At 46.0% G+C, this 21274-nt stretch overlaps 1 protein-coding gene across 1 annotated transcript in view; it reads right to left on the bottom strand.

The window, feature by feature from the left end:
- Nucleotides 1-21274, bottom strand: part of col6a1 (collagen, type VI, alpha 1) — an 82107-nt gene that overhangs the window by 5870 nt on the left and 54963 nt on the right. Inside the window, exons 27-32 of the mRNA XM_068036125.1 lie at nt 15334-15369; nt 15159-15195; nt 13597-13605; nt 12488-12621; nt 10123-10232; nt 2862-3042 (exon numbers count right to left, since the gene is read on the bottom strand). Of these exons, the coding sequence (XP_067892226.1) occupies nt 2862-3042; nt 10123-10232; nt 12488-12621; nt 13597-13605; nt 15159-15195; nt 15334-15369 (507 nt within the window). The remainder of the gene's footprint in view (nt 1-2861; nt 3043-10122; nt 10233-12487; nt 12622-13596; nt 13606-15158; nt 15196-15333; nt 15370-21274) is intronic.

Here is a 21274-nt window from a genome sequence, read left to right as displayed (position 1 = left end):
GGGACTTGATGTGAACCAGGGTACGGGCAGAAGAGTTTTGGATGAACTCAAGTTTATGAAGGACCGGAGGTGAGAACCCAGCCAAGAGAGCTTTGGAACAGTCAAGTCTGGAGGTAACCAAAGCCTGGTGTGCTGAGGTAGTGGCAGAGAAGCGGGGTTTGTGAAGCCAATATATTAGGCAGCATGGAGACAAAGGGAATGTGAGGTGGATGGGATGGTAGCAAGTAGGACTTAGTATGAGGTCGGATGCAGATGGCAGAGTTTTGGATGAGTTTTTGTAATGTTGGAAAGTTGAACCTTGAGATGACAGCATATTGATGAGGCACGCCTTGTTATGTAGGTGGAAATGAAAAGTGATTGATAGTATACAGGGCATTTGAAGCTCAGCTCATGGTCAAATCAAAATGTACAAATTTCTTCTCTCCTGATTGTGTGGTCTCTGCCTGTGCATTTAGTAACCTTTCACTGCTTCACTGGAGTGAACCTTCCTTATGTTTGAGTCCAGAGGGTGAGTGGGGGGGGGAGGAATATTCAGCTGTGGGGAGTATCACAGCTGAGCCAGATTTGGTCCTCACTTGAAGCTAGAAATTACCATGGCTACATTAATGAACAAATGCTTAACCTGCTTGCCCAGCAGTCCTCTGTCCATTACTTTAATAGAAGCATTGTGCTGTTTATTTTAAATGGGTTACTGCTCAGTTACAATAGTGGACAAACAAATATCAGATTGGCTGCCGCAGATCTCTCCACTCCTCTGACTCTGGGCTCTGCTGCATGTCCCCTCCCTTCCCCCCAGCATTGGTGGCTGTACTTTCAATCACTTAGGCCCCACAGTGTGGAATTCCCCCCAAACCTCTCTTCCTCTCCACCTCCCTTTCTTCCTTTTAGACCCTCCTTAAACCTTGCTGCTCTGACCACTCTCCTAATATTGCTTCATTTGTTTCAGCATCCTTTCATGTCTGAGTGCAAACCAGCAAAGCATATCTGGATGATTTTCTATGCTAAAGACATTAGGGAAAGATGGTGGTGTAGTGGTAATGTCACTAAACTAATAACCCAGAGGTGCAATCCAGAGCCCCAGGCCAATGCCCTGGGAACAAGGGTTCAAATCCCACATTGCAGCTGATGAAATTTACTTAATAAAAAAAATCTGGAATTGAGAGCTTGTCTCAGTAATGGTGCTATGAAACTAGCATCAATTGTCGTAAAAACCCATCTGGTTCACCTTTGCCTTTCGGGAAGGAAATCTGCCATCCTTACCTGGTCTGGCCTATAGGTGACTCCAGACCCACAGCAACGTGGTTGACTCTGAATTGCCTTCCTGCTGAAATGGCCTAGCAAGCCACTCAGTTGTCAAGGACAATTAGGGATGGGCTACGAATGTTGGCTTGGCCAGTGATGCCCACATTGCATGAAAGAATCAAAAAAAAAGTTATATAAATGCAAATTGTTCCTGCTGGGTATTTTAAACATTCTTTCCCTAAGGTCACCTTTTGATGTACATTCACACAAAAAAACAACTTGCATTTATATAGTGCCTTTAACATAGTAAAAATATCCCAAATTGTTTCACAGGGACATCGTCAAGGAAAATCTGACACCAAGCCACACAAGGACATATTAGGGCTGGTTACCACAAGCTTGGTAAAGAGGTAGGTTTTAAAGAGCGTCTTAAAGTAAGAGACAGTCATAAAGAAATTTGAGGAAGGAATTTCTGAGTTTAGGGCCGAGACAACTGAAGGTACAGCCAGCAATGGTGGGGTGAAGTGAATAATGGATTCACAAGAGGCCAGAATTGGAGGAGCGCAGACGTCATGGAGGTTTGTAGCGTTGCAGGAGGTTGTGGACATATGGAGAGATGGTTACAGAGGTATGGAGGGCGAGCCCATGAAAGGGTTTGAGAATTTTTAAATTCAGGTATTGTCAGACCCTGGAGCAAATGTAGGTCAGTGAGCACAAGAATCATGGGGGAATGGGACAAGTTCACAAATACCTGCACACATGCACGCACACACTTTCCAGTCACAGGCTAGCAATCAGAAATCGGCACACTGGTTGACTGGTTCTCCTCTCCTGCACCCTGGTGCCCATTACGATACCCGACCTACTACTCCAGTTGGGGATCTGTTGGCTCAATGCAACTTAACTCACTGACCAGCTGGGTTAAGGTCCCAGCGGGTGAACAGCTTAACAGTACGCCTGGCAGGACTTTGACTCATTGGGCCAGCTGGAGGGAGCTTCCCTCCTTTTAATACACGTGATCAAACAACAATATTGCTGCAAGGAGAGAACAGTAAGACAAAAATGGATAGAACCAAGAAATAGACTCATAGAATTTTAAGCGCAGAAGGAGACCATTCGGCCCATTGTGCCTGTGCCAGCTCTTTGACAAAGCTATCCAATTAGTCCCACTCCCTTGCTCTTTCCCCATAGCCCTGTGAATATTTCCTTTTCAAGTATTTATTCATTTGAAAGTTACTATTGAATCGCTTCCACCCCCTTTCAGGCAGTGCATTCCAGATCATAACAACTCACTGCATAGAGAAAAAAACTCCCTATCTCCTCTCCGGTTCTTTTGCCAGAGAGTCATTATGACACAGAAGGAGGCCTTTCGGCCCATCGAGTCCCTGCCAATAACATTAAATCTGTGTCCTCTGGTTACTGACCCTCCTGCCAGCAGAAACAGTTTCTCCTCATTTACTCTATCAAAATTCTTCATGATTTTGAAGACCTCTATCAAATCTCCCCTTAACCTTCCCTGCTCTAAAGAGAACCATCCCAGCTTCTCTGGTCTCTCCAAGTAATGAAAATGAAAGATAATGTTGATTATAAAAGTAGGGAATGATGGAAAGGAACCATACATTAGCTGTGTTACAGAGTGATGACAACGATTTGGGATCTCTCAAAATGTCTGTTCGCCCATCTGTGAGCACCAGAGCAATCTTCGCTTGGTTAATTGATCCCTTGAAGGCGGTCTTTGACCAGTCCAGCGCTGTTCCAGTAAATGTTCCTCCAGCAATCCATTTGAGGCTCTTGATTGCACTAGAAATTAAAAAGAAATTCCACCCTTTTTACTATAAGATTTTTCCAGCAACTTCCCCAATCTTTTCCCCCTCCCTGTGCGCCCCTGAAGGCCAGAGTTCAGCTCCATGGAAAGCAACCAGTCTCCAAATCATACCCATGTGGCCGCTTGATCACACCCGAGGATTGACAGTGGATGCTGGTAGAATGTCTCATCATGGAGAACTTCACAGCCCTGATTTCACCCAGGCTGCACTCATCCATAGAGCCAGTTAGAGTCCCTGAACATCCATCACGAGATGGAACCCCTGCTGATTTCTCTTCCCTTGCCCAAGTCCTGTAGCCTAGAGTGGCATAGCTGCTGCAATGGTTGGGTGGAATCTCACTGCCCTTAAAGATTTTCTGAGGTCAGGACCAAAAGCGGGTCCCGAACCCACTGGTCATGCCTGGCCGCCCGCTCACGCGGTCTTACCGGAGGCAGCCAATTAAGAGGCCGCTTCTGGAAGCGCCATACAAGTAACGATGGAGCACAGGACATGAACACGGCTAGGCCAATGGGAGGGCCCACAGAGTTGTCTGGCCAGCAGCCCCAGTGGAAGAGGTGGGCATTACTGCGGCAGGCAGGAGGACACAAAGGGACCTCAGGATGGAGGCACCTGCAGAAGCTATATGAAATTATTAAAATCATTTGTGGCCACGGCTGCCAGGCCATCATTGTGGAGGGAGACCACAGGATGGCCTGTGGCCATAGCTCTGGCCCCGTGGCAGAATCAGCTCCAGGGGGTGTGGGTGTTGATAAATAAAGGAGACCTGGCTGGGCCCTCCTGTCTACTGCTGAGAGGTCGCCTCCAGGCACCTGCTGGGCTTTGCACGTAGCGTGGGGCCTGTCCTCCGCTGGTGAGATTCCCCCAACCAGAGCGGCCACTCTAGGCTACAGGACCTGGGCAATGGAAGGGAAACCGCTACTTGGCAGGTAGCCATTTCCATTCCTCACCCACCTCCGGCAAGACCGTCCAGAAGCGGGAACGCGTTGGCACACTGACCCGATGGCAAACTTTCGGTTTTCCCTCCTGGTCCTGCCTCCAGTCCCGCCTACGCAGGTCTCATAAGATTCCACCCTTTGCGTCCTGCTAACCCCGCATGAAAAGGGATCTCCAAATCCACTGTTAATTGTCCTAATGTTAGCTTTGATATTTCTCACTTCCCAACAGTCTCTTTAATGCTCTGGCTACTTTATACCTAGCTGTATTGAGCAGCACTATAGTGGTCTGGCTAGGAAGTAGGAAGATGGCAAAAGAAGGAAGCCATTCAGCTGTACAAACTTGTTCGATCAACCAATTACATCATTTCTGATCTCTATCTTAACACCATCTACACGCCTTGGTTCCACATCCCTTAATATCCTTATCTAACAAAAATTTAGCAATCCCAGTTTTGAAAGTTTCAATTGCCCCCATCCTCAACAGCTTTGTTGGGGAGAGAGTTCCAGATTTCCATTACCTTTTGTGTGAAGAAGTGCTTCCTGACATCACCCCTGAATGGACTAGCCCTAATTTTAAGATGATGCCCCCTTGTCCTGGACTCCCCCACCAGAGGAAATAGTTATTCTCTATCGACCCTATCAAATCCCTTAATCATTTTAAACATCACAATTAGATCGCTCATTAATCTTATATACATAAGGGAACACAAGCCTAGTCTAATGCAACCTTTCCTCATAATTTAACCCTTTTCACCCCAGTAATGTTCAGGTAAATCTGAACTGCAGCCGCTCCAAGGAAAATATACCCTTGCTGAGGTATGGGGCCCTGATCAGAACACAGTACTCCAGATGGGGTCTTACCAAAGCTTTACACAAAGGTAGAATAACTTTCATCCCTTTGTATTCCAAAAAAAAATGCTGACCCAGCTTCTAGCAGAAAAATGTCAAACTTCAATGCTACGACTGAATCCCAGATGGGAGTGTTAGGCAGCAACAGGGATTCAGTCCTATAATCACACCAGTGCAAACAGTTCCTTCCCTTCTACTCTATCAAAACCCCTCATAATTTTGAATCACAGAAATCACAGAATAATACAGTGCAGAAGAGGCCCTTCGACCCATCGAGTCTGCACCGATGCATTAAAGACACCTGACTTGGCTACCTAATCCCATTTGCCAGCACTTGACCCATAGCCTTGAATGTTATGACGTGCCAAGTGCCCAAGGTACTTTTTAAAGGATATGAGGCAACCTGCCTCTACCACCCTCCCAGGCAGGGCAATCCAGACCGTCACCACCCTCCGGGTAAAAAAGTTCTTCCTCAAGTCCCCCTTTAACCTCCCGCCCCTCACAAACTTGTGACCCCTCATAACTGACCCTTCAACTAAGGGGAACAGCTGCTCCCTATCCACCCTGTCCATGCCCCTCATAATCTTGTTCACCTCGATCAGGTCACCCCTCAGTCTTCTCTGCTCCAGTGAAAACAACCCAAGCCTATCCAACCTCTCTTCATAGCTTAAATGTTCCATCCCAGGCAACATCCTGGTGAATCACCTCTGCACCCCCTCCAATGCAATCACATCCTTCCTATAATGTGGCGACCAGAATTGCACACAGTACTCCAGCTGTGGCCTTGAACACCTCTATTAAGTGTCCATTTAACCTTCCCTGCTCCAAGGGAAACAATCCCAGCTTCTCTCATCTCCCCAGATGACTGACATCCCTCATATCTGGAACTATTTGAGTAATTTTCCTCTGCACCTTCTCCAAGGCCATGACATCCCTCATAAAGTGTGTTGCCTGGAATTGGAGATAATGGGCTGAACTTTATAGAGCCCTTGACGTCGGGAACGGTGGCAGGGGCATGAAGATTGCTCTGGATGAAGCCTGCCACCAACCTCAACGTTGGCAGGGCCTGTCACGATCTGGAAGGCAATGGCGAGGCCTCGTGGCGGCACCCCCACCGCTCGACGACTGGACCGCCATTAAAATATTCAAATTATTTTACATACCTGATTTAATTGCAAGCCCGCCTCCGCCTCCGGTCCCATTGCGATTTCCGTGCCGCGAGCCAGCACTCCCGTGCCTTCCAATCCCCATCTGGGGAATTGAGGCGTGACACTGGTTGGGAGCGGGGAGGAGGTCAGTTTTACTGTGCGGGGGTGGGAAGGGGAGCAGCGATAAAGTCTTCCCATTGGTGGAGGGGATGGTGGAAAGGGACAAAGTTTATAGTTGATGCACCCTGACGGGTGGGGGGGGAAAGATCATTTGAAAAAGAAATGTTTTGGGCTGTAGAAGGCAAGTATTTAATAATGTGGTTATTTGCGGGGGTGGGGAGGGGGAATGGGAGAGGTGCAAAAATACCAGTGTTAATTTGTTTAATAAATGTTTAATGGTTTTGTCAAAAATCCTGGAAGCGCTCAAAGCCCTTTAAAAATGGCGATAGCGCCTGCATGTAGGCAGCCGACGCCATTGCCAGTGACAGACTGATCGCCCCCTCCATGTGATTGGGGAGGGCGGCCCTCCCCAGCTATTTAAATGAGCCACCCTGCTTGGAATCGCGGCAGCTCTTTGGCGTGCATCCCAGGTGTGCGGGCTGCCATTTTTCTTGCCCGCTGCAGATAATCCAGCCCAATAGTCCAGTTGAGGCCTAGCTAGTTACTTATAAAGATTCACCATAACTTCCTTAACCAAAGTTAACCAAGCAAAATTCTGAAATATCTATATATCTGCACATCATACTATTAACATGGTCTTCCGCCACAAAGTTCAGGCATCATTCACTCATATTTGATTATCTCAGTTGATATTTCTCGATATAACCTTCAAACCCATTTCCAACTAGATATTTATCCAGCATCTTTTGGAAGGACTTATCAATACAACATTAATTACTGGATACAGAAACAGAAAAAGTTTGAAAAGACACAGCCTGGCAATCAGTATTTGCAGCAAAAGGGTAAAGTTTGGGCTGTGTCCTTCTTCAGAATAGATGTGAGACAACGTCCAACACATTAACCTGCTCTGTGTGGAGAGACACTGTCCAACACATTAACCTGCTCTGTGTGGAGAGACACTGTCCAACACATTAACCTGCTCTGTGTGGATAGACACTGTCCAACACATTAACCTGCTCTGTGTGCACAGACACCGTCCAACACATTAACCTGCTCTGTGTGCACAGACACTGTCCAACACATTAACCTGCCCCGTGTGCACAGACATCGTCCAACACATTAACCTGCTCTGTGTGGAGAGACACCGTCCAACACATTAACCTGCTCTGTGTGTACAGACACTGTCCAACACATTAACCTGCTCTGTGTGCACAGACACTGTCCAACACATTAACCTGCTCTGTGTGTACAGACACTGTCCAACACATTAACCTGCCCTGTGTGGACAGACACCGTCCAACACATTAACCTGCTCTGTGTGTACAGACACTGTCCAACACATTAACCTGCTCTGTGTGCACAGACACTGTCCAACACATTAACCTGCTCTGTGTGGAGAGACACTGTCCAACACATTAACCTGCTCTGTGTGGATAGACACTGTCCAACACATTAACCTGCTCTGTGTGCACAGACACCGTCCAACACATTAACCTGCTCTGTGTGGAGAGACACTGTCCAACACATTAACCTGCTCTGTGTGTACAGACACTGTCCAACACATTAACCTGCTCTGTGTGGATAGACACTGTCCAACACATTAACCTGCTCTGTGTGCACAGACACTGTCCAACACATTAACCTGCTCTGTGTGCACAGACACTGTCCAACACATTAACCTGCTCTGTGTGGATAGACACTGTCCAACACATTAACCTGCTCTGTGTGCACAGACACTGTCCAACACATTAACCTGCTCTGTGTGGATAGACACTGTCCAACACATTAACCTGCTCTGTGTGGATAGACACTGTCCAACACATTAACCTGCTCTGTGTGTACAGACACTGTCCAACACATTAACCTGCTCTGTGTGTACAGACACTGTCCAACACATTAACCTGCTCTGTGTGGATAGACACTGTCCAACACATTAACCTGCTCTGTGTGCACAGACACTGTCCAACACATTAACCTGCTCTGTGTGCACAGACACTGTCCAACACATTAACCTGCTCTGTGTGGATAGACACTGTCCAACACATTAACCTGCTCTGTGTGGATAGACACTGTCCAACACATTAAACTGCTCTGTGTGCACAGACACCGTCCAACACATTAACCTGCTCTGTGTGCACAGACACTGTCCAACACATTAACCTGCCCCGTGTGCACAGACATCGTCCAACACATTAACCTGCCCTGTGTGTACAGACACTGTCCAACACATTAACCTGCCCTGTGTGGACAGACACTGTCCAACACATTAACCTGCTCTGTGTGGATAGACACTGTCCAACACATTAACCTGCTCTGTGTGGATAGACACTGTCCAACACATTAACCTGCTCTGTGTGCACAGACACTGTCCAACACATTAACCTGCCCTGTGTGGACAGACACTGTCCAACACATTAACCTGCCCTGTGTGCACAGACACTGTCCAACACATTAACCTGCCCTGTGTGTACAGACACCGTCCAACACATTAACCTGCCCTGTGTGGACAGACACTGTCCAACACATTAACCTGCCCTGTGTGGACAGACACTGTCCAACACATTAACCTGCTCTGTGTGGACAGACACTGTCCAACACATTAACCTGCTCTGTGTGGACAGACACTGTCCAACACATTAACCTGCTCTGTGTGGACAGACACTGTCCAACACATTAACCTGCTCTGTGTGGACAGACACTGTCCAACACATTAACCTGCCCTGTGTGGACAGACACTGTCCAACACATTAACCTGCCCTGTGTGGACAGACACTGTCCAACACATTAACCTGCTCTGTGTGCACAGACACCGTCCAACACATTAACCTGCCCTGTGTGTACAGACACAGTCCAACACATTAACCTGCCCTGTGTGTACAGACACTGTCCAACACATTAACCTGCCCCGTGTGCACAGACACTGTCCAACACATTAACCTGCCCCGTGTGTACAGACACTGTCCAACACATTAACCTGCCCTGTGTGTACAGACACAGTCCAACACATTAACCTGCCCTGTGTGTACAGACACTGTCCAACACATTAACCTGCCCTGTGTGTACAGACACAGTCCAACACATTAACCTGCCCTGTGTGCACAGACACTGTCCAACACATTAACCTGCCCTGTGTGTACAGACACTGTCCAACACATTAACCTGCCCCGTGTGCACAGACACTGTCCAACACATTAACCTGCCCTGTGTGTACAGACACAGTCCAACACATTAACCTGCCCTGTGTGTACAGACACTGTCCAACACATTAACCTGCCCCGTGTGCACAGACACTGTCCAACACATTAACCTGCCCTGTGTGTACAGACACAGTCCAACACATTAACCTGCCCTGTGTGTACAGACACTGTCCAACACATTAACCTGCCCCGTGTGCACAGACACTGTCCAACACATTAACCTGCCCTGTGTGTACAGACACAGTCCAACACATTAACCTGCCCTGTGTGTACAGACACTGTCCAACACATTAACCTGCCCTGTGTGTACAGACACAGTCCAACACATTAACCTGCCCTGTGTGTACAGACACAGTCCAACACATTAACCTGCCCTGTGTGCACAGACACCGTCCAACACATTTAACCTGCCCTTTTCTATCTATTATGGCTTCTTGCACATTCCTAATTTTCATCGCTCCAACATTAATCCCTTATGTTGCTTGAGGTGAGTGCTCTTCTTGCTAACAGTCTACGCTAAATTGACACCTTATATCTACAATGTCTGTACCTCTCAGCATTTTATATAATTGAATCAGCCCCCAGGCAATGGAAATCATCCCTGCAATGAATCAAGTTCACCTCCCCGTATTTCCTTTCTTAACTGATAGGCCAATGTGTTTTATTTGCTCTTTTCCCTTTTCTCTGAAGCCTTTCTAATGCACCAATGTCCTTTTAGTGAGAAAGATATAGATCATACCATCTTTAGCAATAAGGAAATATAAATCTAAGAACCAGACCATCAATCAAGACGTGTGACACGTACGCTTTCAGCTCAGCTGGAGAATTAATGTTTGGATCCATCATTGAGACCAACTCCTCAGTTCCTGCGTGACTGTACTGGACAACTCCAACGTTGGACTCCTTGCCATCAAACTACAAAAGCCAAAGAAAGAGAAGAGTTAGTACACACAGGCCACTGAACTTAAAGCAGGCTTAACATGAACAGGCTTCATGCAAGATAAAGTTCAATGTGGGCAAGTGTGAGGCCCTCCAAATTAGAGTTAAGAAAGATAAATCTTCTAAATTGTGAGGAACTAGGAACTGTAGAGGAGCAAAGCGATTTGGGAGTCTCAGTACACAAATCATTAAAAGCCAGGAAATAAGTACAAATCTAATCAGAAAGACTAATGGAATGTTGGCCCTTCCTTAAAGGGGTGGGATATATAGAGGAGAGAAAGTTATTCTTCAGTTGTATAGATTTGCTCAGGCCCCAACTGGACTCTTACTTTCAGTTTTTGACACCGCACTTCATGAAGAAGTGCAGTGCAGATTCATCAGAACGATACAGGGGCTAAAAGGGTTAAGTTCTGAGGACAGGCCTGTATTCCTTGAGTATAGAAGATTCTGGGTTGATTTAATTGAGATGTGTAAAGTGTTAATAAGATTTGACAGGATAGATACTGAGTAACAATTTCCTCTGGCGGAGGAATCAAGAATGTACAGCCTTAATCTTAAAAGTAGAGCTAGACCATTTAAGAGTGAAATCAGGAAGCCCTTTTTTCACACAAAGGGTACTGCATATCTGGAATTCTCTCAAGTCTGGTAAATGAAGTTGAGGTACAGATCAGCCATGAACTAATTGAATGGCAGAGCAGGCTCAAGGGACTGTTTCTATGTTCCTAAGGTTACTCTTATTAAAAGCAAATGGGTATGAAACAAACTCTTGCAGTGTGCAAATTTTAGATTAGCATTATTGTGAATTCCTAGCAAAAATGCAATGGGGCTTTTTCTAGTTGTCAATGACGTGTTGTCTCCTGATGATAAGGGGCAGCATTCTGCATTCCCAAGTCTGATCAAAATCATTGGCATATCCATTGGGGACCTGTCTTCTAAAGAAACATATTAATAAACTACACAAAGTAGGAGAGGTTGGAACTTTTACTCACTGCTGTTCCGCATTTCATGTAAAATTGTTTTAAATCTGTTTTGTATTTAAGCAAGGCAAGTAGAATACCAGTTGACAATTAGACAGGATTTAACAGTCCCAGTACACCCTTAAAGCAACATTACTGACATGTTGGACATTATAGTTACCAAGTCCACACTTTGATTGGAGTAGATCCAACGCTCGTGCTCTGATTTAACTTTACATTCTAGCAACAAACAAGCTTAAAGTCCACAGTGGCATGAAAATATGATTTAACTCAAAGACTTTTACAACTTCAAACCCAAATCTGCCCCCATTGAGGTGACTATTTTCTAGATTTCTGCTCGTTTGCACTGTATCCTTAGACAAAATTCAAATCTAAGATCACACCCCACAAATGGGCGGCACAGTGGCGCAGTGGTTAGCACCGCAGCCTCACAGCTCCAGCGACCCGGGTTCAATTCTGGGTACTGCCTGTGTGGAGTTTGCAAGTTCTCCCTGTGTCTGCGTGGGTTTTCTCCGGGTGCTCCGGTTTCCTCCCACAGCCAAAAGACTTGCAGGTTGATAGGTAAATTGGCCATTATAAATTGCCCCTAGTATAGGTAGCTGGTAGGGAAATATAGGGACAGGTGGGGATGTGGTAGGAATATGGGATTAGTGTAGGATTAGTATAAATGTGTGGTTGATGGTCGGCACAGACTCGGTGGGCCGAAGGGCCTGTTTCAGTGCTGTATCTCTAAAAAAAAAAGATTTGCATATCTGTAGTTTGTTCTGAACGTAACATGAATGCCAAAATTGCTCTTTCCTTTGGGGCTGTCTTTTTTGCTGTTTTTTTGCAGTATATTTGGAGATTGTAATTTAATTTGAAACCAAATTGCCCAAAAGATGCCAGTGGGTAAAAAAAGAGTTCATCTAACTGACCATCAGACTGCCAAACCCTCCCACAATTGAGATCTGCTATTTTCTTTACCTCAGGACTGCAATCTCATGCTTAGAATGACTTTGTTGTTAATTCTCTGGATTTCCTTTATAAACTATGGTTTAAGAGAGGGCTTTCACTGTGGATATTGGGATAGTCCCACCTCTGGACGCGTTAGGGTTATGATTTATTTATGATTTATTTCTTTGAAACATGAAAACAGTGAGAAGCAATACCATCCAATATTGAAACATTAACTATTGGAATGTATCATATCAAAGAAGTAGAAATTCAGTCTGCCTTTCTATTGGTAGGTCATCAAACTCAAAGATTTGATCTCACCCTGATTTTTTCATCCCTGCTCAGTCTTTCGATCACCGTGATTATAAACTGTTTGGCTAGAGCGAAGTTTTGGTCTCCGATACTCTCTGAGCTGTCCACTACAAAGAGGAGGTCAATGGGCCCACACTTGCACTCTGCAAGGAAGAGAATTGGTCAATAATCTTCAATACAACTCTCTCTGAAGTGATTTTCAATCACCATCAGGCTCTATATTTCTTCCAATACTTCTGTGCAATCGAGCTCTCCCAAACTCCCACCTCAGTATTGTGAAGTCTCTGTATTTCTTTGACGGTCTTCTGTTTAATAGAGAGCTTTCACTACTGCCGTGGATGCTGGTTGTGCAATCAAGGTGGGTCAGTGGAATTAAGATACAGATCAGCCATGATCTAATTAAATGTTGGAACAGCACGAGGGGCTGAATGGGCTCCTCCTGCTCCTATGTTCCTATAAGAATGAGAATGAATGCCAGTTGGCCCAACTTAGTTCATCTATCCACACAGGTTTACTCCCAACAACACAGTATCCAACTTTTTTTTGCCATAAAGCTTTCTTCTAATATTTCCCTGATGTTGAGACGTCTGTGAAAAACAGGAAATAAGCTCTTTCATGTCAGCTACATTCCTCCTTTGATTGATTCTTTCAGTCTAGTATCTGTAATGCACTAGAATCGTTTTGTTTTAAAATGGACTTGGATGTCCTGGGGTCATTGACCTTAGTAGAAAGGGAGCTCTCAGCAGTAAAGTCCATGTTTTGACCTTGCATTAGAGATCATTGTGGTTGAAGCTCGAACGTGAAGGAGTAACCTTGTTCAGGTCTGAAACCTTATTGATGGCAGCTCCCCTGCCTCTATTAACAGTTCCCCATTTCCAGTGCATTGTCTGAAACAGTCTGATTCATACTGACTGTCAGGGACTGATTGTGAAGGGCATGCCTCAAAATTGCAGTCAAACTGAGATGAAGCACTGACACTAACTAAGCAAGGGAACATATATAAATACTCATGACCCTAATGGGAAAATCAAGGAAACTTGAAAAAGGGTAGAGATTATCAGTGATAAGCAGCGATCAAAAACAGCCTTTCCTGTATCAAAATAATTCAATCTACTCACCACAGCAAGCTGTGAAAAAGAGGAGAAAGGAAAATTAGCAAACTGACTTGAATGACTGTTCACAGCCTTAATAATAAGATAAACAGGGGTGAGAAATTGATATTTTATTTTGCATACAGCCAATTGGTCACCTCATGTTGCACCTGATCGTCGTATCATGCATTCCCACCTAAGGCACTCTAAAACATGGAGAGCGCAGGCTCGGGAGGGGCAGCTCCACCCAATTCTGGTTGCTTAACACAAAAGCTTTACAGGACAATTGTCTCCTACTTTGCATTCTTGACAGTTGAGGCTTCCCACCAGGAATGCATATTAGTAATAAGAGCATGGACTACACGTCCAGGTTCCTTACACTAGGAGCTCCAGCTTTCAATTGCATCTTATGGCCCTTGTGTCCATGCTATAAATGCTGGGATACCCTCAACATCTATCACTGCTCTCTCATTTTGTCTCTGCAGGAGCAACAGGAGAGTGAATAACGCAGATTCGGCAGCGGTCCACAGCTACTGGGCCTGAAACAGAAGTCTGGATAGATATGGAGTAACTCAGCTCCTAATTCCCCAATGCCTGATCACAAGGCACAAGTTAGGAGTGTACTGGAATGATCCAATCCTGTGTGCTCAGTAGATTGTGTGCATGTGTTGCTGAATTTCAGATATGTGCTCCCACTGGGCGAGGCTCCCAAACAGGAGACTGACATCTGAAAATTAACCTCTTGTCTTTGGATTGAAGGACTACATTTAGAATGGCTGTGCCATCTTGGGCATGGGTCGAGGGATTTGTGGCATGGCTCTACTCTGTATCACCCCATGATGCCGTTTACTGCCACACCAATGAACCTAAGATTGCTATGCAGAGGATGGTAAGGGGTGCCCACAGATACTTGGTATATGGTACAGTGCCATCCAGTTCATGAAGGAGAAACAAGTTCTGAACAACAAGTCTTCAGTGCAACAGAAAATGTTTAATAGCAACCAGAAACAGGAACCTGAGCTTATTTTGGGCCATCCTTAGTCCAAGTGTGCTGATGTCAAGTGGAGATCCCTGACTGCTGCCCTGTCTGAGGTCTAAGAACTTAGACCTAGGACCTTCAGGATAAAGCCTGGCTACCCAACTAGACCCAACTAGACCCGACTACCTGTGTCGGGTTTGGGTCGGGTCGAAATTCCGAGTCCAGCTTTCGGGGTTGGGTCGGGTTGGGCTGGACACTGCTTCCGGGAAGTCAAAGGATCAGGCTTACTCTTGATTCCCCACAACTTCAGCTGCAGGAATAGCCTGCTGCCAGAATAGATGAAGAAGATTCGGGTCGGGTTGGGTCGGGTCAGGCACAAAATAAAATTAAAGGGCTCGGGCTTGGGTCGGGTTCGGGTTGGCTGTGGTCAGGTTGGGCCTGGGTTGGGTTTTCATTTTATACCCAAGCAAGGCTTTACTTCATGATCCACGCAGCTCAGTACCACAATAGAGCAGTGCACTTTTCAGCTGAGCTTTGAGGTAAGAAGTTGATACCTCAGCACTTTCTATTGGGTCCTGCTGTGAAAAAGTTTGAGTGATTGTCTACTTACAGCACATGCGTTTAATGATGTCCAATATTTCACATTCCTGCAAAAAAAAAGGAGGATTAGGAATCTTAGGTCACACTTCTAATCCATTACAACCTTCTACCTTTATTCAATGATTGAGAGTGTGTTAACATATCTGTTTGTATTAAAATGTTAAAGGAGGTCACCGCATACGTACAGAAGGTCCTGGTGGTCCAGGAGGTCCGGCAGGTCCCTGAAAATAGAGCAGAACAAATAAGACAAGATTGCTATTACTCAAACTGCAGTGGTTATTTCATTGACTTTGCTTTTACAACTTTGTTCATCTGCATATCATTTTATGCTTTACAATAAAAAGGCTGTTTCATTCTAACTGGGCAGAAGTAGTCAAATAAAGGCTGCATGTCACAAAAAATTCACTTCACACCATGACTCCTTAATCTATTTGAGTCAATCTCTAACTTGCTGGTAACTCATTAGCCTTTTTGCCCCAATCTTAATGGCTGGTTTGAAGACCATTTTCAAGAGTGTTTAGTTTTTTAGTTTAGTTTAGAGTTACAGCACTGAAACAGGCCCTTCGGCCCACCGAGTCTGTGCCGACCATCAACCACCCATTTATACTAATCCTACACTAATCCAATATTCCTACCACATCGCCCCCTGTCCCTATATTTCCCTACCACCTACCTATACTAGGGGCAATTTATAATGGGCAATTACCCTATCAACCTGCAAGTCTTTGGCCTGTGGGAGGAAACCGGAGCACCCGGAGAAAACCCACGCAGACACAGGGAGAACTTGCAAACTCCACACAGGCTGTACCCAGAATTGAACCCGGGTCGCTGGAGCTGTGAGGCTGCCGTGCTAACCACTGCGCCACTGTGCCGCCCCAGTGCTGTAACATGTTAGTTTCACAGACTAATGGGACATGGGTCAACACCCAGGTTCCTTACACTAGGACCTCCTGTTTTCAATTGCATCTTATGACTATTGTGTCCATGCTATAAATGCTGGGATACCCTCAACGCCTATCGCTGCTGTCTTGTTTCGCCTCTCCAGGACCAATAGGAGAGTTAAGAATGCAGATTTGGCAGCAGTCCACAGTTACTGGGCCTAAAATAGAAGTATTGATAGAAACCCAGCTCCTGACTCCCCAAAGCCTGTCCACCACCTTAAACATTCACTCCCTCCGCCACTGGTGCTTAGTGGCAGCAGTGTGTATCATCTACAAGATGCACTGCAGCAATTCGCCAAGACTTCTTCCACAGAACCTTCCAAACCCGAGCCCTCTACCACCTAGAAGGACAAGGGCAGCAGACGCATGGGAACACCACCATCTGCAAGTTCCCCTCCAAGCCACACAGCATCCTGACTTGGAACTATATCACTGTTCATTCACTGTCACTGGGTGAAAATCCTGGAACTCCCTCCGTAACAGCACTGTGGGTGTACCGACACCACATGGACTGCAGCAGTTCAAGGCGACAGCTCATCAACACCTTCTCAAGGGCAATTAGGGATGGGCAACAAATGCTGTCCTTGCCAGTGATGCCCACATCCCATAAAAAAAAATCTGGCAAGATCATCAGGGGAATATTGTGCTTCAATCTTACATGGCCTTTAAGGTGGCTTAAAGGAATAAGATGGACGATGGCATGATGCAAGAACAAAGCAAAGGAAAATGGATTCTCAAAATGGGTTCAAATGGCAGTCTTTCCCAACACAACCAATATTGGAACAAAGCAGTGCAGGCCTACATTGTAATAAACTAGTCTTTCACTTAGTAATGACAATGTATCATCTGGCTCTGATTTAGCTTAACTTTAGAAATGATCTTTCAATATTTTGGTTTGCAGTATCTGGCAAGGTATCCCTCCAACGAACCACAAACAGTTGGAAGGGTGAACTGAATCTTTATGGATTTCACTATGTTGAACACTTGCTTATACTATTGAATGGCTTTACCAGCGAGAGGTGGGGGCAGGAGGGGTGTGGGCGGGGTGGTGGTAAATGATGGCTGCGGTATCAAACATGGCTGATGCCAGTGCTCCACATCTGCCCTTTAACTTAGGTCCTGACTGTGCCTGTGCCAAGGAACTTACTTGTTCCCTACCAACCTTCAAAAACTGTTCATCTGCCAACATCTTCTCACACACATTCTATCCTGGCGCATGTGCAGTTATTTATTTTCCTTTACTCTTTTTCTTAGCCTTGTCCTGTAAAAACCGCACTGATGGCAGGTGGGCGCAAAATTGGAATTCTTTTGTGGCAGCCCAGGAGGTGCCAAGGGCCAACAACAGTTTGTAGTGGAAGGAAAATCCACAGTGTTTGAAGCCACCACATTAACGGGCTTACCTTGGGCTGCATTTGTTACGTTTGGGCCATCAAAGTCACATTCAGGAATGAGGTCCTGGCCTAAATGCAGGAGTATTACCAACTGAGCCAAGCCATTACTTACTAAACATGTTAGTGACATCAAAGACCAGTACTACACCTATCGTTATCTTCTATTATACTGGTGGGTATTCCATGGCATTGCCGATTACCAAGGAGAAGGAAAGTAACATCACGTCAAGTGAAACAATGCAGGTTATTCGCCTGTCAAATTCTATTTGTCTCTCTTGAAGCCTGCGAAGTCTACTCAATGTTAAATAAACACCAGGCAGGTTTGTTCAAAGGTAAATTGAGGTAGCTAGAAATGGATTAATTTGATCGTCCTTTCAAGTGCTGTCACAATGGGCTATATGGCCTCCTGTGCTGTAAAATGCTTTGATTCTCACTTTGCTTATGGTAAGGTCAATTAAGAGCCTGCAGATATTGTGGCCCCGGAATAAATGTGTAGTGTATGAGCTTTCCGACCATTCGAGGTAGTGGTCTCGAACTCAGACAAATATTCTGAAGTCAGGCCCATTTCTATATTGGGGCTGGGAGATCACCGCTGAGGGAGAGTGGAGGAAATGGCAGCTTCTGCTGGACCGGGGTGGCTGCAACATCTTAAAGGGCCATGCAGGCTCCAAAGAAAGACCTATGTTGGCACCACTGATGGAGATTGCACAAGAAAGCAAGGTGGATCTGTCAGTCTAAAGCCCTCTTTCAATTTGTGGCTGTTGTAGCCATTTAAACTTTTTCTCATTTTAGGAGCGCATGTCGACTACATGCCTGTTGCACATGAGCATAGGTTAGATGCAGCATCACTGAGGTTCGATGAATTAAGCCACAATTCTATAGGCACACATCCATACTTGAGCAGAAACATCCCGGCCTCCCACTGCAGCAATAAAATGCTTGGGGAACCAGAAGTGTGAGTTCTGACCCATTTGCCACCCCTGTATGTTGAGTTGCTGCCAGGGACTCGGGCAGTATTCAGCAGATCATCTCACCCTGTGGAACCATGGGGTTAGTCTTTCTCTTCATTGCCACTAGCAACAAAACAGTGGGACAAGTTTACTCAGGCAACTTCCATTCCGAGAATGGACATAAACACCTTCATGTAAAATATTGACGCAAAAGCGTGACAATAGGAAGGTTTTGGAGACAGGAAGTGCATGCATGGTTAAAGGGTGGCGTAATGGTACCAATGGTGACAGAGGATGGAGGGAAGATTGGTGAGGGGAGGAGTGAAAAGGGAGGGGGAAGGGGGAGACGAGGAAGTGGTTGTGGCAGAGAGGTGAAGGAGGAGGTGGGAGAAACAATGGAGGGTTGGAGAACAGAGAGGAGGAGATGGGGGAACAGAGGAGGGAAAAAAGGAGTCTGGGGGAGGAAAAGGGAGAAGGAGGAAAGATGGAATGAGGAGAGTGAAAACAAGAGGAAAGGGAGATTAGGAAAGGGGAGATTAGAAAAGGAGGGGAGGGAAGGATGAGTGTAAGAGAGGAGGGGAGGGGTATCAATATGAAGGGAAGAGGGACACAATAAGGTACTGTTTAATGGACCCCCTGGGAAATCTTTTCAGAGCAAGGGATTGGAGCGGTGGGGGTGTGGGGAGTCACTGCTAATGACTGGGAAATTGAACCAATGGGTAGATAGTGTTGGGTGGGGGTGGGAGTTGGATGGTGTTGGACTGTTGATGAAGGCGGATTCAGTTCAGGAGGGATTGATGCATAGACATGCAGCCATGGGGAGGAGAACAACAAGACTGTTGAGGGGGTGTGTGCGCTGTGGAAGGAAAATGTAATCAGGGTCGGGGGGGGGGCAACATTAGGGTGGGGGGTGGGGGGAGAATTACTGTGAATGGGGAAAAGGAAGCAGGGAAGGTCTAGCCCAGAGTGGGAGCTTCCGCCAATCGAGGGGGGGGGGGGGGCTGGGGGAGGGGGAGGGGGCTGTCAGTGGGTGGGTTGGAACAGGAAATGCAACTATTGCGTGGCAGCGCTGAGGATTGGAGGTTTGATGGAAAACATGTGGCCAGTAGTGAGCTAATGGGAATTGGAACCAGCAACCACTATTTTCAGAGCAAACATTTCATTCTTCCCCTTCTGAAGTTTTTGTCCAGAGCTCTATTTGGTCTCCCTTGGGTCCTCCGCTTAACATTCATTCCCCTGTCTTCAGTCAACCATATTGGATTCAGCTGCTTTATATTTCTAATGAAACAGATTTCCTTTGATGCTTTCTGTCTCACTTGCTTTGAGGATTCAATCAAGCTCTCGGTTTGGCTGTCAGGTAATGTCCGGCTGTTTCCACTGCTATGGCATTCCTGAAGAGCTGGGCCTAAAGGTTTACAGGAAGACTCCCCCTGGATTGCAATCGGGTGGACTCTTCGACTTCAGGATTCCTGATTTTCACCGTGATTTTTGACCATAATGTTCTGAGAAAGAGGCACAGCTGGAACATGCCGATGGGAATGTTCCGGAATTGCTTTGGGGCAGTATTGATGGATGATGGTAGTGCCTCACCCACATCTGCTGCTCTGTTGTGTGTCCCGTTATAGTCAATGTGCTGAGCCCATCCTAAAGGGTGCAAACATCAATCTTTCCACTTAGGAATGTCAGCTTCCCGCCTACAAGGTTAAGAGTCCCCCACAAAGAATCATAAAAAAAGTACAGCACAGAAGGAGGCCATTCAGCCCATCGCGTCTGCACGGCCGAATAAACTATCCACCCAAACTAATCCCACCTTCCAACACCTGATCCATAGCCCCGCAGGTTACAGCACCTCAGATACATGCCCAGGGACCTTTTAAAAGAATTGAGGGTCTCTGCCTCCACCACCATTCCTGACAGTGAATTCCAGACACACACCACCCACTGGGTGAAAAAGTCTCCCCTCATGTCCCCTCTAATCCTTCTACCAATCACCTTAAATCTGTGTCCCCTGGTAACTGCCCTCCCTGCCAGGGGAAACAGGTCCTTTCTGTCCACTCTATCTAGACCCCTCATAATTTTGTACACCTCAATCCAGTCATCCCCTCAGCCTCCTCAGTTCCAGGGGAAACAACCCTAGCCTATCCAATCTTTCCTCATAGCTGTAACCTTCAAGCCCTGGCGACACTCTTGTAAATCTCCTCTGTACTCTCTCCAGAGCAATTTTGTCCTTTCTGTAATGTGGTGACCAGAACTGTATGCAATACTCCAGCTGTGGCCTAACGCTCTATACAGTTCCAGCATCACATCCCTGCTTTTGTACTGTATACCTCGGCCAATAAAGGAAAGCATTCCATTTTACATGGCTGCGTCACTGATGCACTTAACAGGATCCGAGTCAACAAGGGCCAACATCAATTTCTCAGGGCAACTACTGATGACAGTAAATGAGTATTATGTCCAGTTCTGGGTTCCGTACTTTAGGAATGATGTGAAGGAATTAGAGATGGTGCAGAAAAGATTCACGAGAATGATTCCAGGGATGAGGAACTTCAGTTATGAAGAGAGATTGGAGAAGTAGGGACTGTTTTCCTTGGAGAAGAGAAGGCTGAGAGGTGATTTGATAGAGGTATTCAAAATCATGAGGGCTCTGGATAGACTAGATAGAGGGAAACTGTTCCCACTCACAAAAGGATCAAGAACGAGAGGGTACAGATTTAAAATAATTGGTAAAAGAAGCAAAAGCGACATGAGGAATAGCTTTTTCAGACAGTGAGTGGATAGGGTCTGGAATGCACTGCCTGAGTGTGCTGTGAAAGCAGGTTCAATTGAAGCATTCAAAAGGGA

Source organism: Heterodontus francisci, chromosome 7 (genome assembly GCF_036365525.1).
Source record: "Heterodontus francisci isolate sHetFra1 chromosome 7, sHetFra1.hap1, whole genome shotgun sequence".
Classification (NCBI taxonomy): domain Eukaryota; kingdom Metazoa; phylum Chordata; class Chondrichthyes; order Heterodontiformes; family Heterodontidae; genus Heterodontus; species Heterodontus francisci.
Note: the sequence above shows the minus strand (reverse complement) of the source record. Positions and strands in the feature narration are given on the sequence as shown.